This window comes from Rattus norvegicus, chromosome 18 (assembly GCF_036323735.1).
Source record: "Rattus norvegicus strain BN/NHsdMcwi chromosome 18, GRCr8, whole genome shotgun sequence".
NCBI classification, from domain to species: domain Eukaryota; kingdom Metazoa; phylum Chordata; class Mammalia; order Rodentia; family Muridae; genus Rattus; species Rattus norvegicus.
In genome coordinates, this window is record NC_086036.1 from 53,876,075 (window position 1) to 53,889,330 (window position 13,256).

A 13,256-nucleotide genomic window follows, 5' to 3' on the forward strand; every position below is an offset into this window, starting at 1 on the left:
CCTGCCTCCCAGCACCTAGTAAGATCACCAAGTCTAAGTGTGCAGATCCCTGACTTGGCTTCATGACTTTTGTAGTTATAGCACCTTTTCGGTGCCAAACACCAGCTAGGAACTTTCTCAATTCTCCTTTCATGAAGATGAGATTCTCTGAAAAGGTCCCATTTAAGTCCTTCCTGTTAAGAGAAGCAGCATTAAACGTTACCTCAGTTAACGTGGCTCACGTTGGTTCTGGCACCTGAGATTTAAGTCTGAATAAGGAACCGTCATGTCCATCTTTTCAATAAAACTACCAATATCATCTTCTGTGGGATGTCACGCTTTATTACTGTCATTTAATTCCCACAGAAACTTATTACCTGTATGGAAGCAGGTGTCAGAGTAGGCAAACAGAGCCACCCAGGGTAACACCAACGTCTGAAGTTTTACTGCACCCAACGTTCCTAAGACACAATAGATAACAGGGGATGCATGCCTGTGTGGTGGGCACACTAATTATGCATAATTATGCATCAGGTTTTACTACTTTTAATCCTCCCAATAATTCTAAGGGGAAATTACAAGGCCATATTCATTCCTAGAGACAAGTATTATTTGTCTCGGATCTTTGGGTAAAAATTGTATTTGTTTTCTAATGTTCTCTCTACATACATATATTTAATGTCTTTCAATGAGCTCCTACACAGCGATATCTTATGACAATTACATTTTATGAGTTTATACATGGTACGGCAGCCTGGCCTAGTTTCCAGACGTGTTGACGCAATGCCATCTGACCTGATGGTGAAGTGGGGAATGCCTTATTCTGCAGATGTAAGCAGAGAGGCTTAGGTTAAGAACAGAGAGGTGGAAGTCAGGGCCTTTTCCAGATAAACCTATTGAAGAATTGATTTTTTTCTAAGCCCCAATTCTCCCTCAACACACACCAGCATCATATGGCTTGACGACTGCTGCTGCTTCCATTTCTGTCACCTTTGATTTTTCTTCTCTTCCTCTGCTTCTGCTCCTTAGAGTCTGCCCCCCTCCCCCCTCGTCTTCTTCATGGCATTCAAGATAAAGATGCCATCTGAGCCAGTGCCAGAACATAAAGTTCACACAGATCTTCTGGTATTTCTCTGATGCCCATTTAAGGCTAAGTTTAGCTTAAAGGGTACAAGGTTATAAAATGTTCTTCTCTCTTAGCTGGAGCAGAAAATGTGTGTGTGTGTGTGTGTGTGTGTGTGTGTGTGTGTGTGTGTGTGTGTCTGTAAAAGCACACCAGCACACTGCTGAGATGTGTGTGCTCCCTGGCTCATAAGCATATGTGGATTTAACATTTAGACTCCATGATATCTCCTCTTTGCTATTTCCATTTTACTAAATCTTCAGTGTGAAATAAAAGGGAAATGCACTTCCAGGGGGAAGCTGACATAGTATACTACTGGCATAGTAAAACTAATTATGCATCTTAAATAGTGTTTGTATAGGACAGAGCCATAGTACCATTTGTAATATCAATCATAGGCGATAGTCTAATGGCATTTTACGGTGGCAGACAATGAAACGTTCTGTTTCTTAGTCTACATTTTCATGGGTGACAAGGCACTGTTCTAACTGCCCACGGTTGAGAAGCATCTCTGAGATCATTACTTCCTTCCATTCCTATTATGATGTCTACCACAGTGACTCTATCTCTGAAGATTTCCAGTCCTGGTCCCTAAATACACAATTAGCTTCTTGTGAATGGAGTATACATTGTTTCTTTAGAACTAGATTTCCAAGCTCAATCCTTGATAAGTTCTGAACAAATGTTTGAGGGAGAGCAGTTTAGTAGCAGTCCTATATTCAATTCATGGCTGGAAAGATTAAAAGAAATAAGATACCAAAAGTTAAAAAAAAATAGTCACTCATAAGATTTTAGAATAAGAAAGGATTTTCCAGACACACTGGGCGTGGAAAGAACCACAGTGAGCTTTTCCATGGAAATGAGCAGAACGTGTCAGTCTCCGTTGTTCCCAGACACCCTGCAAACTCCTTGCTATACTTATATGGTATGGCCTAGGAATATAGCTCAGGATACAGATTTACCCACAAATGTTTATTGCACAGAGCTGAATCCAGAACAAACCAAGCTTAAATAACCTTGGAAATGACCTTAAATGTCAAATGACAGAGGACTACCTGGGCCGACCCCTGGGATGGAGGGACAAAGGCTTGAGGTCTTGAGTTGGATTGCGGTGTATGTCTTCTGATTTTCATAATCAGTGCTATGGGTATGACCTGAGCAAACCCTCCCTGTCTGTGAGATTGAGGAATGGCTTTATAAAAGGCAGAGGCTTGGTGTACCAGTGCGGATTCATCCTTATAACTACCGTATATAACGCAGCCATCAAAGCCCATGGTGTATTCAACAGTGCCAAAGGAGAAGGGAAGCGTGAGAGTGTTTCAGATCGCGGAGGAGCAGACTCTGGGAAGAACGGCAAGACCCCATTCTTAGGAAATGCTTTATGTTCAATAGGAACGAGAGGCTAAAGCTACTTAGTAACTAAATAGTAATTAACCTTGAGCTTAGGAATTATGAACAACTGTAATTTTTCTTTTTATCTTGTATTATTTTCTCAATTACCTTATATGCACATTACTGTTCATTTTAAAAGTACAATAAAGTATGGTTTAAATAAAAAGGATTGCACTGACATCCCTTGAAAGTCTCAAACCTACTGCCCACAGTCGTCTGAGATGTCTGTAGGACAGATACTGTTTAGTTGGTGTGTGTGGTGTGTGTGTGTGTGTGTGTGTGTGTGTGTGTGTGTGTGTGTGTGTGAGTATGCATGCTTTAAATGTCCCAGCTAAGTAGAAGAGAAACAATGGAGAAGATTCAACCTTCAACCAATCAGTAGAAATGAGAAGGAAATTACTACAGGTAGACATGAGAGCCATGTGGCTTCAGGGACACTAGAGGACTCAGCCTCAGCCTCACTTTGCAAAATGAGTTCATTTTGTATCATTCTATACAACTGTAGGATTTCCTGAGAGCTGCCCAAATGTGGAACCAATTCCATATACCTTCCCTACAGACGTGAAAGCTTCCCTAGTACAAGCTGCACAACTGGCATGATCACAACCCACGCCCTTGCAAACGCACACTTTGGGAAGATTTTCTTGAAAACGTTGGTTCAAAAACTAACCTTCTGGACCCGCTTTTTAAAAAGCACCTTCTTCTGGTAGTGTTGGGAAGACTTAAAAATTAAAGACAATGTCACTAGGTATCAGGGTAGTTAATGCTTTTGGAAGAAAAACATATTTTATATGACAAAAATAATCTGTCGTCACAGTCTGTGTGTAACTAAGAGGGTGTGACATACATTTTTACCAGATGCTCCTCAGGGGAAGCTTCAAGGGAAATTCAATCATTAAATACGTTTTCACTGAAGCCAAAGAAGTTTTAAAAAGGGACCGCAGGGCAGACCACATTGGGATTCACATAACCATTTTAGTGTGTCTAAACATCCTTTAGGTGGACTCCCTTATTTCCTCTCTGTATCCTTGAAATTTCTGTTGCTAAGAAGTAAGGTACTCTTAGGGGAACATTGAGGCCTGCTCTAGAATACTGATTTCTGTTCTCGTTCTTTTCCTCAGGTGCATAGGAAGTACTTTTTTTTTTTTCATCTGTCTGGCGAAAGAAACAAAAATAATGGAATACTTCTCTGCTCTTTGAACGCAGCTAAGCTGTCTGCACTTTATAGTCAGCATGTGACCACAAGGCCTCTCCCTCTTTTTCTTCTAACTATAAAAGGTCATTGTGTATATCATAAAGACAAGAGACTCCAGAGTTTCAGTTTACGGCTCCAAGACTCGAGTTCAATAGCTTAATCAAGCCAGTCATTAGCTACACTCAGTCTCTGCTTGCCCAGAGAGTAGTCTACCAAATAGCTGGAAAAGCAGACCTCCTCTACAAGACCCCCAAGCCAAGGAGGCTAGTTTAAAGGGAAATTATACATATTCCACATTAAGCAAGGAAATTTTCCTTGACTTTATAAAACTCTTTTCTCTTATATAATAAAGGATGGGTATTTTGAAATCAGTAATTAAGAAAGTGGACTTTAACTACAAACAGGCAAATTAACCTGTTTACCCAACCTACATGGGTCGCCCCTCTTGTATATAGTGGTCACAATAGTTCTGAAGGGAGAATTCCTAGTTACAAAAACTATGTGCATGTGAAAAAAAAAATCAACTGAAAAATAGTAAACGTGTCCTGGAAAGGTTGAAAAGTTCATGGCTGCAGTTTACGAGTGAAAATTCCTGACCGCTTCTTAGAAAGAGAGGACGCTTTTGTACTTCAATACTGAAGTGCAGTGGTTAAAAACCTTTTAAAAATATCCTTAAGGTCAGTTCATTAACGGATTAATTTTATAAGCCCTTCTGCAAACATGCTACTGTGCATGTAAAATGCAGACAGCTCGGCCGGAGTCAGATCCCCAGGAGTGAACGAGCAACTGTTGCAGAACGGTGATGTAATAGCTGGAAGCTTGGGCCAAAAGGACACGGCCAACTCCGTGCCCGGCAGAAACTAACTTTGGATCCTGCTCTGGGACGAAAGTGCTGTAGAGCTCGCAGGAGCATCGTCCCCGCTGGTCAGGACCAGGTTAGCATTTTCAAGTTTTCCATCTTCTATTCCCTGGCCTTTAAATCACACCATCTAGCAAATCAGTATATCCCGTTCGAACGTTTGTGTTAGCATGTCGCAATTCATTCCTCTTCCCCCAATAAGAACATCTGGTACAAAGCTTTAGAGTCCGTCCTAAGAATAATGATAAACTCTGTCATCTGTGGAATGCACTTTAGTCCCAAGAAACCTCAATTACATTAGGAAGAGCATAAATTTCCCAGTGTGCATCACACAGACATATGTTAAAAGTTGGCCTAAGTCTAGCGTCACATACTTCTCCATATTATTCAAATTTCCCAATTTCAAGACTTAGGCTAAACGCTAAGATGAGATTTTTCTGAGGGTAATGAGTCTCAGTCTTAAAGTACAAGGTATATTCACAATGTAAAGATTCTCTGCATGTATACTTGTATCATTTCACCGACATCAACACCATACACTTTAATTTTCCAGTGAAGTTCTATGTGCCTTTAGCTGTCCCCACAGCCCAGGGAAAATAAATCTAAAGATGAAATCCAGCAATATGATAATGTAATATTACTTTTACTCTAAACTTAGGTTTGCTCTCACGGCTCAGCACTAAGCACTTACTTATTACACTTTATAAGGTTCAACTTTGGTGGATCACGGCGACCACACCTATCAGGCTATAGGACTAGGTTGCTAGAGCATCAGTGCTGGCTGTTCTCAGCAGCTGAGAGGAAACAGGTTTAGTTGCTATGGAAATTATTATAAGCTGATTTTATAATGGCTTTAATGACTGTTTTTTGGAGACACAGTGCTCAGCTCAGGATACTTTCTTAGTTGTCTTGCCTAAAGGAAGTTCTAATGGGAATTACCCGCCCCTTCCTTGCATGTAGCTGTGGGGAGGCTTACTCCTTACCGTGCTGCAGGAATGGCTGCTGAATCCACAGCCAACACAGTAACACTTTAATTTCACCATGGACTACTGTGGAGAACCCAAGCCTAATCCCACCAGCATGAACTATCTCTGAGGACTCGAACTGACCCGGAAACAGTTAGAGGAGAAGTTTCTCTCCACAGATGGAACAAGGAAATGTGTTGTTTCAGTAATGATAGTTCTCCTACAGTCACAAAACATACAACAAGAAAACACTCCAGCATCCTCCAGAGTCAGGCCAGACAGAAGCACAGAGAGTGCAGGTCTAAGAGAAGAGGAGTAAGATATCTGAAGCCTTAATCCCATTTGATTATGAAGCCCAGGAGCTCTAGACTGGTGTTATGGAATATAGTGTGTTCTCTTATTATTAGGACAACTTGTGTCAAATTTTGTGGAGTTTAGCCAGGGACATATTGCTGTTGTTGTTGTTGTTATTATATTGCTGTTGTTGTTGTTATTATTATTATTATTATTATTATTATTATTATTATTATTATTTACAGCTGAGAGTGTACTCCAACAGTGTCCAGAGAAGAAAGGAATATGATAAGAATCTGCCATCGCCCTGAAGCAACTGCTTCTGAACTGGCCTCTCAGACCAGGGTCATTGTCATGAAAGTCGCTGATACACTTGCTGCCCCAAATCTTTCCATTCAAGTTACCGGAGCCAAACATATATTTCATTAGACCAATTCTCATTGGATGACAAAAACACACATTCGTCATTGTAATGTTATAGAATAAACTTTGAAAACCTAAGTCCCACAGTCTCTTCTTCCCTCTTACCTCTTTCGCACTGTGGCCCGGTGAATCCATAAACACAAGCACAGCGGTTAGGGCCGATGCAACGCCCACCATTCTGGCATCCATTCTCACAGACAGCTGCGGACAAAAAAAAAATTACCAAGAGATCCTGGAGCGATGCTGACTAGAAAACACCTTATATCCAGTCGCTTCTCTAAAACACAAGTGAATGTGTCTGATTGGTCAGATGGAGATACTTCAACAATGGCTGTGTCTGATGCTCAAGGAGTCAGAAGATCAATAGTCACTATTCCATCACTTTTTCTATTGGGACGTAAGTGGCAAAATCCATTCACATGCCCTTCAAGTAGGCTACATATCAGTAAGCACAGGAGTGGGCTGAAGGTGCAGCCACCTGGCTCCTTCCTCACCCATCATGACTGACCAGAGCACACGGCATGCTTGCCCTCCCAATCATAGCACTTGGGGAGAAAATGTTTTCTTTGTCTTAAAGCATCGCCATGTCAGTGACCTCAGGGTTACTCCACTGTCGCTTTTCATGCAAGGCATGATGCTATATGGCTCTGGAGAAGTGTGTCTCCCGAGGAACCATGCCTTCTGCTTCTTTACCCGTAACACGCTACGTTTCTAAGTACCACTCCTGATACTCCATTGCACTGAACACGGAGACTGGCCAACAGTGAGAAGGATAAACACAAAGGTTAGGAAAGGGGGAATGAAGACCATGAGGGCTGGGAGACAGATCGGGGTGGATAGGAATCTCAAATGGAACAGAAACTTCCCAGAGATCTCTAAGGAGCATGTAATTCTTGGAACCAACTGCTAGTATTCGAAGGCTCAATTGTAAATAAGTGCTCGATTTGGGTCGAGGATTTCCCAACTGCCCAACACGTACTTTGCAGAAGGATAACTCTAATTGAATGTGATTACTGGAAATGCAAAGAATCTTCTTTAAATGCATTAAGTGGGAGAACGTCGAAATGGAACTTTCCCAGACACAGCCTCTTGGTACTGTACCAGCCTCTGGAAAAGATACAGTTGGGGCAGGGGAGATGGCTCAGCCAGGAATGTGCTTCCTGTGCAAGTATTAGGACCTGACTTTGGACTTTAGCATCCATACAAAGATTTGGTGCCCCTGTGATTAGCACTGTGGAGGTGGAGACAGACAGATTTCTGGAGTTCCCTGGCCAGCCATCCTAGCTGAATGGTGGCTCCGGCTTCAGTGAGACACCATCCCAAAAAATTAAAATGAGCCGGGAAAGGTATCTGACAATCTCTGTCCTCCAGGTGCATGGACAACATTCCCTCAAATCACAAAGACACAAATGGGGAGACTCTGTCTGCCCATGACTAGGTCCTATAAGCAAGCAGGAGGCTAACTTTGGAGTTCTCCAAACCGGAAGGTAGTCCTGGTGAGGGTTCTGCTTCTCCTGCAGAGACAGAGACTTACAGTGTAACCCTAGCCTAACCTGTCTTGGTCAGACTAATCGTCTCTATTTCGTCACAGTATGTTTGGAGGTTTAGAAAGTATAATTATCACTCATAAAAATATGTATTGCAACCCCATAAGAACAACAATACTAACCAACCAGAGCTCCCAGGGACTAAACCACCATCCAAAGAGTACACATGGACAGACCCATGGCTCCAGCTCCATATGTAGCAGAGGATAGCCTTGTTGGGCACCAATGGGAGGAGAAGACCTTAGTCCTGCCAAGGCTGGACCCCCCAGTGAAGGGGAATTTCAGGGTGGGGAGGCAGGAAGGGGTGGGTGGTTGAGTGCAGGAGCACCCTCATAGATGCAGGGCGAGGTGGGGATGGGATAGGGGGTTTACGGACAGGAACCAGGAAAGGGAATAACATTTGAAATGTAAATAAAAAAATATCCAATAAAAATATTTATGTGGACATATAACATGGTTTGACACCAAATAACATGACCCCAAATGAAATGAGTTAGCAAGTAGTTCTTACATTTCCCGTGTCAAATTTCTGACACTGTGAATATTGATAAGGGCCCTGGGAACAGAAAGGCTTAGACCCACTGCAAGTCATTTGCTCCCAGGCCTGTCAATCACATAAGAGGAACAATTAGCTGGACTTAAGCTCCGCCCTCCATGCAGTGTGGTCACTGATGGAACCCTGCCCTGTGACAGCCCTTCTCAGCACCTTTTCTGCCACTTTGCCAGGCATACGGTGTAAGGAGCAGTAAGCCCTGCCTTCCGCTCCAGCATTTTAACCTCCCTGATCTCAGCATGACTGCTCACAACAGCTGGTGGTCCCCAGCCCACCCACCGTATTGTGATTAAGTAAACCTGCACGGAAGGCCAAAGATATAGTACGGCTTCTTTATATTCCTGGGGTGATTTTTTTTAGGGGAAGCTGTTTGCTTGTTTGCTTGCTTGTTTGTTTGTTTGTTTGTTTTGAGGCAGGGCCTCAATTTATAGTCCTGCCTAGCCTCAAAGTCAGTGATCTGCTTTCCTCTCCGCCCAAAGTGCTGGGACTAAGAGCATGCACCCCACACATGGCCTCTGTTTTGTACTCTTAGCTGCCACTTTATTTTGCTATAGAACCCAAGCATGAAGGAGGAGACTTGATATACTGAAAGTGCAAATGGAGCCTAAACACTCAAAGGAGAGGGTACTTTTCTTCTTTTGAGTGAAGTATGGTTTTATAGACTAATATTTTTATGATAAATGAATCTGGAAAAAGTACTTTATAGTTGAAATACTGCTGGAAAGACCTTGAATACACCCAAACTTTTACCTTAGAAGAAATACCGGCCACCCACTCAGAAGAGGCTTGTACCTAGCAGGGCACCAAAGCGCAGGGCAGGGAGGAGAGAGCAGAGTCCACAGAAGCAGAAGCTACTGTCTAAGCTGCCAGCAAGCTCTGCAACAAGAGCGCCACACGGCATCAGCCTGAGGGACAGAGCATGCTCACCTGCTGGAGGAGCTTGGGTACTCAGAGAACACTTCACGGTAGCCATGACCCTGGCACCTGCTCTGTGAGAGGCCACGTGATATGAGACAGACGCCTGTACTGCTTCACAGGGAAGAAGTGCATGTGGCTGTGACTTCTACGCAGACACATCACATAAAAATATCATTCTCAACCATGTTAAGGACAGCAGAAGATGATACCGCGACTTTTCCTCCAGGGTATCAGGCCTGCCTGATCTCAACCTATTCTCCTCATCCATGTTTCATGCCCCTTTCCCCTTGTCGATATCAAAATGCTGAGGTCACCTAAGGCTCTGACTTCAAGTCTGTTTTTTTTTTCTATAACATCCTAATTATTGTCTATTAAACTATTATGACTGAACTTTAAATCCAAGTACATCCAATTTATGTCTCTGTCTTGATGTCTGTCTTTTTAATTGTGTACACTTGGAAGTCCAACAGATCTTTAGACCTGGCACAACCATTGATCCACACCAGTCTCTGCCCATCTAGCCTCACTGTCAGCTGATCCCACATGAGGAAACTCTATTACCAGCCAGCTAGGCTCCACTGATAATCCTCCATCTGGAACTTCTGCCTTTTCCTTTTCTTTTCAACCCATCTTACCTGGACCACAAACGACTCCCAAAGCACAAGTGTGACCTGTGCTGTCACCAGCGCTTTTGCTGCCATGGTGGCCATGTGTCCATCCCCTCCTCCGCTTCCTTCCTGCCCCCCTCACAAGCAGTATCAACATAGCATCCATGGCGACTTTGTAAACAATGTTAATCAGGTCATAGCACTTGATGTGCTGGCTAGTCTTATGTCAAGCTGACACAAGCTAAAGTCTTCTGAGGGGAGGAAGCTCCATTGAGAAAATCTCTCCATAAGATCAGGCTTCAGGGAAGCCTGCAGGATATTTTCTTAATTGGTGACCAATGGGAGAGGGCCCAGTCCACTGTGGGTAGTGCTGTGTGGGATGGTGGTGCTAGGTTCTATAAGAAAGCAGGGTGAGCAAGCCATAAGAAGCAAGTCAGAAAGCAGAAGCCTTCCATGGTCTCTGCATCAGCTCCTGCCCCCACGTTCCTCCCCTATTTGAGTCTCTGCTCTGACTTCCTTCAGTGATGAACTGTGAGTTAGAATCTTCAGTCAAATAAACCCTTTCTTCCACAAATTGGTCACAGTGTTTCATCCCGGCAACAGTGACCCTAACTGAGACACTTGACCATTCAGAAGGCATCATTTCCCCGTCATGCCTGAGAGGTAATTCAAGTTTCTTCCCTTGGCCTATTAAGCCAAACCTTCCTGTCCAGATCTGTCTCCTGCCATTTTCCTTTGTCTTCGTCTTACTCCGGCCCCAGAGGTTCTGTGGCTGTCTTCAAAGTCCACGGAGTCTATGTCTGCCACAGCATCTCTCAACTGGCTTTTCGGTGTGTCCAGAACACTTTCCCACAGGATCACAGAGACTGTGGCCTGTGTGAAAGTGCACGTTCCCTTTCCTCCCATCCTGGACCTTCTCACTACCTACATTTCCAGTGGATTAAACACAACATGCATTTCCATTGCTATAGTAAAACACTGACCAAAACCCACCAGTGGAAAATGGCCCTCAGGATCCATGATGAAGCTGCAGGCAGGTACCAAAGTAGAGACCATCAAGGGACTCTGCTTGCTGGCTTGCTCAGCCCACTTTCTCATACAGCGTAGGACCTTCTGCCCTGGGGAGTGGCGCTTCTGACAGTGAACTGCACCCTACCTATCAATCACCAGTCAATGATGCCCCACAGACTTGCCAAAGCATCTGATGGAGGTAACTCCCCAGTCGAGGTTCCCCCTTCGCTGATGGGTCCAGACTGTGCCAAGTTGACAAGAAATGAGCCAGCTAGACTCTCACTTCTTCATTTACCTGGCTGTCCTCTTCCCTAAACATGCAGTATTTCTGTGCTATGCAGAGGGAAGGACACACAGTGACATTCCTAAAGAGCGCTGCTGACATTTTGGACAAGACTTTAACACAGTTTAAGTGTTTTTGTGGCCCTTCTATCACCAAACATCGTATTCCAAGGGCTTTTCTGGGTTCAAAAGCTGCAAATCGGCATCTCCTTCTTCACTCTCAATGGTGTACCACCCTTTCCTACAAGACAACTTAGATGAAAATGTCATCTTAAATTCTTCCTGTCTCTCCTGTCCACCAGCTACCGCCCTCACCTCATTTGGCAACTACTGGATTTATAGGTAAGGTTTTGCTTGTACTGTAGGCTCTACTGTCCCTGTGACAAAAGCAGACAGAAGGCTCCATCTTATGAGACTCAGGAAAGAGCTGTTCACATGTATCCTGGCTGGGAACTCAGTGCTTAATAGATTTCTCCAACTAGAGAGCACAGCGTCAGTAAGGTTGATAGCGGGCCGGCTGGGGATCAAAGCACTCGTCTATAAAGGAGAGGCTTTTCACTCCAGAGCTTACCCTTTGTGTGTTAGAAACAGACAAGACACCCTCCTATTGTTCTATACACCCTAAGTATACCTGAGTACTGAATCCAGGTTGAAAACAACCAGGGCAAGGACAGCCCTAAGAAGGGCTCTAAACAAACACTTGATGCCCTGCTCTACTCAGTGGTTCTAAAGAAAATGCCACTTTCTCCCTTTCAGAGCGGAACGTTGAACTAGGAAAAGTACCTATGTCTTTCATCTGGTTAGATATGCTAAAACTGTCACCACTGGGTAACAAAGGATAAAAGAAAATATACTGGGACATCTTCCAGACGTTCCCCTTGGTCTCTCTCTCCAGAGGCTGCACCAGAGATGTACCATCTCCTGTCCCTTTTGTCCTGAGCAACCCTGAGAAAAGTAGGTGCCTGTTCATTACCAACTCGCACAGGTGCGCCTTCCTCATTGGAGGCCATGAAGAGGGCAGCGCCTGGTCACATTTGTCTCTGCTGATAATGACGACTCTTTGGTACCCCGTGACCTTAATAAAACCTTAATCTTATCTAGCCTGGGTAAGATGTACCATCGAAAACACGTCTGGAATAGACATTCATGTTAACCTCTTTCTTTCTTTTTTTTCCTTAATTTTATAATCTGTCGGCAAGTATGAAACGCACTCAGGGTGAGTAACTTACACAGACACCCCATCTCTAGAGAACACCAGGATGCTTTTTCCCTTTGACTGTTTATGCCACAGCAAGTAGAGAGAGACAAGACAAAGGAGGCACAACCGAGCAGGAACGAAAGCAAGTAGCAGGAGGGAATGTTCTATCTCAATTAGTCAGAAAGGCTTGAAGATTCCAGGCAGAAAGGCCAGGCATTAAGACCTGTAGAGACTTCATCTCCAGCCAAGGACTCTTTTCCTTCTTTGCCTGGAGCTGCCATGGACGGTAGCTGGTCTAGCACCTGAACCTGGGTTTCTGCCAATCGGGTCTAGCTATGTTAGCGACAGAAGCACATAGCTGGGAAACCTCGTAAATGTCTTTCCTCCATAACTGACTGCTGTGCTGCTAGGAATGGACCTCAGGGCCTTGTCAGGTAGACAAGCCTTTTACCTCTGGATCTCCACAGCCAGTGCCTCCTTTGTTCTCTCCCCAATTCCCCCATCAGCTTGTGGACCTCCAGAAGCCTGGGTTTTCTACAAGGTCAGCAAAGAGCTTTATATATATATATCAGAAATATGGTGGATCCTGGGCAGAAGAAAGGGTGTGTGCATGCAGGGGACATTTGAAAGAGTGTCATCCCTCAGACAAGACTGACCATGCAGAGACAGAGCAGTCCCCCTCACTCACTCAGAACCTCTACTTGAATTTCAAACATGCTCCACCTCAACTTACAGCCTGCTGGACAACACCTTTTTACTCCACGTCAGAAACTTCAAGATTACTTCAAGTTTTGCCTACCCGCTGGGATGGTTCAAAAATAGAACTGACCAAGTCTTCCCATCCCCCCATGAGCAGGTGCCGACCCTTGAGTCACTCACGGCACAGGGACCTAAGAGCTGGGCATGGAG

The 13,256-nt window shown here is 44.1% G+C and overlaps 1 protein-coding gene across 1 annotated transcript in view; it reads right to left on the reverse strand.

The window, feature by feature from the left end:
• Positions 1–13,256, reverse strand: part of Fbn2 (fibrillin 2) — a 205,796-nt gene that overhangs the window by 179,878 nt on the left and 12,662 nt on the right. Inside the window, exon 5 of the mRNA NM_031826.2 lies at positions 6,336–6,431. Coding sequence (NP_114014.2) covers positions 6,336–6,431 — 96 coding nt within the window. The remainder of the gene's footprint in view (positions 1–6,335; positions 6,432–13,256) is intronic.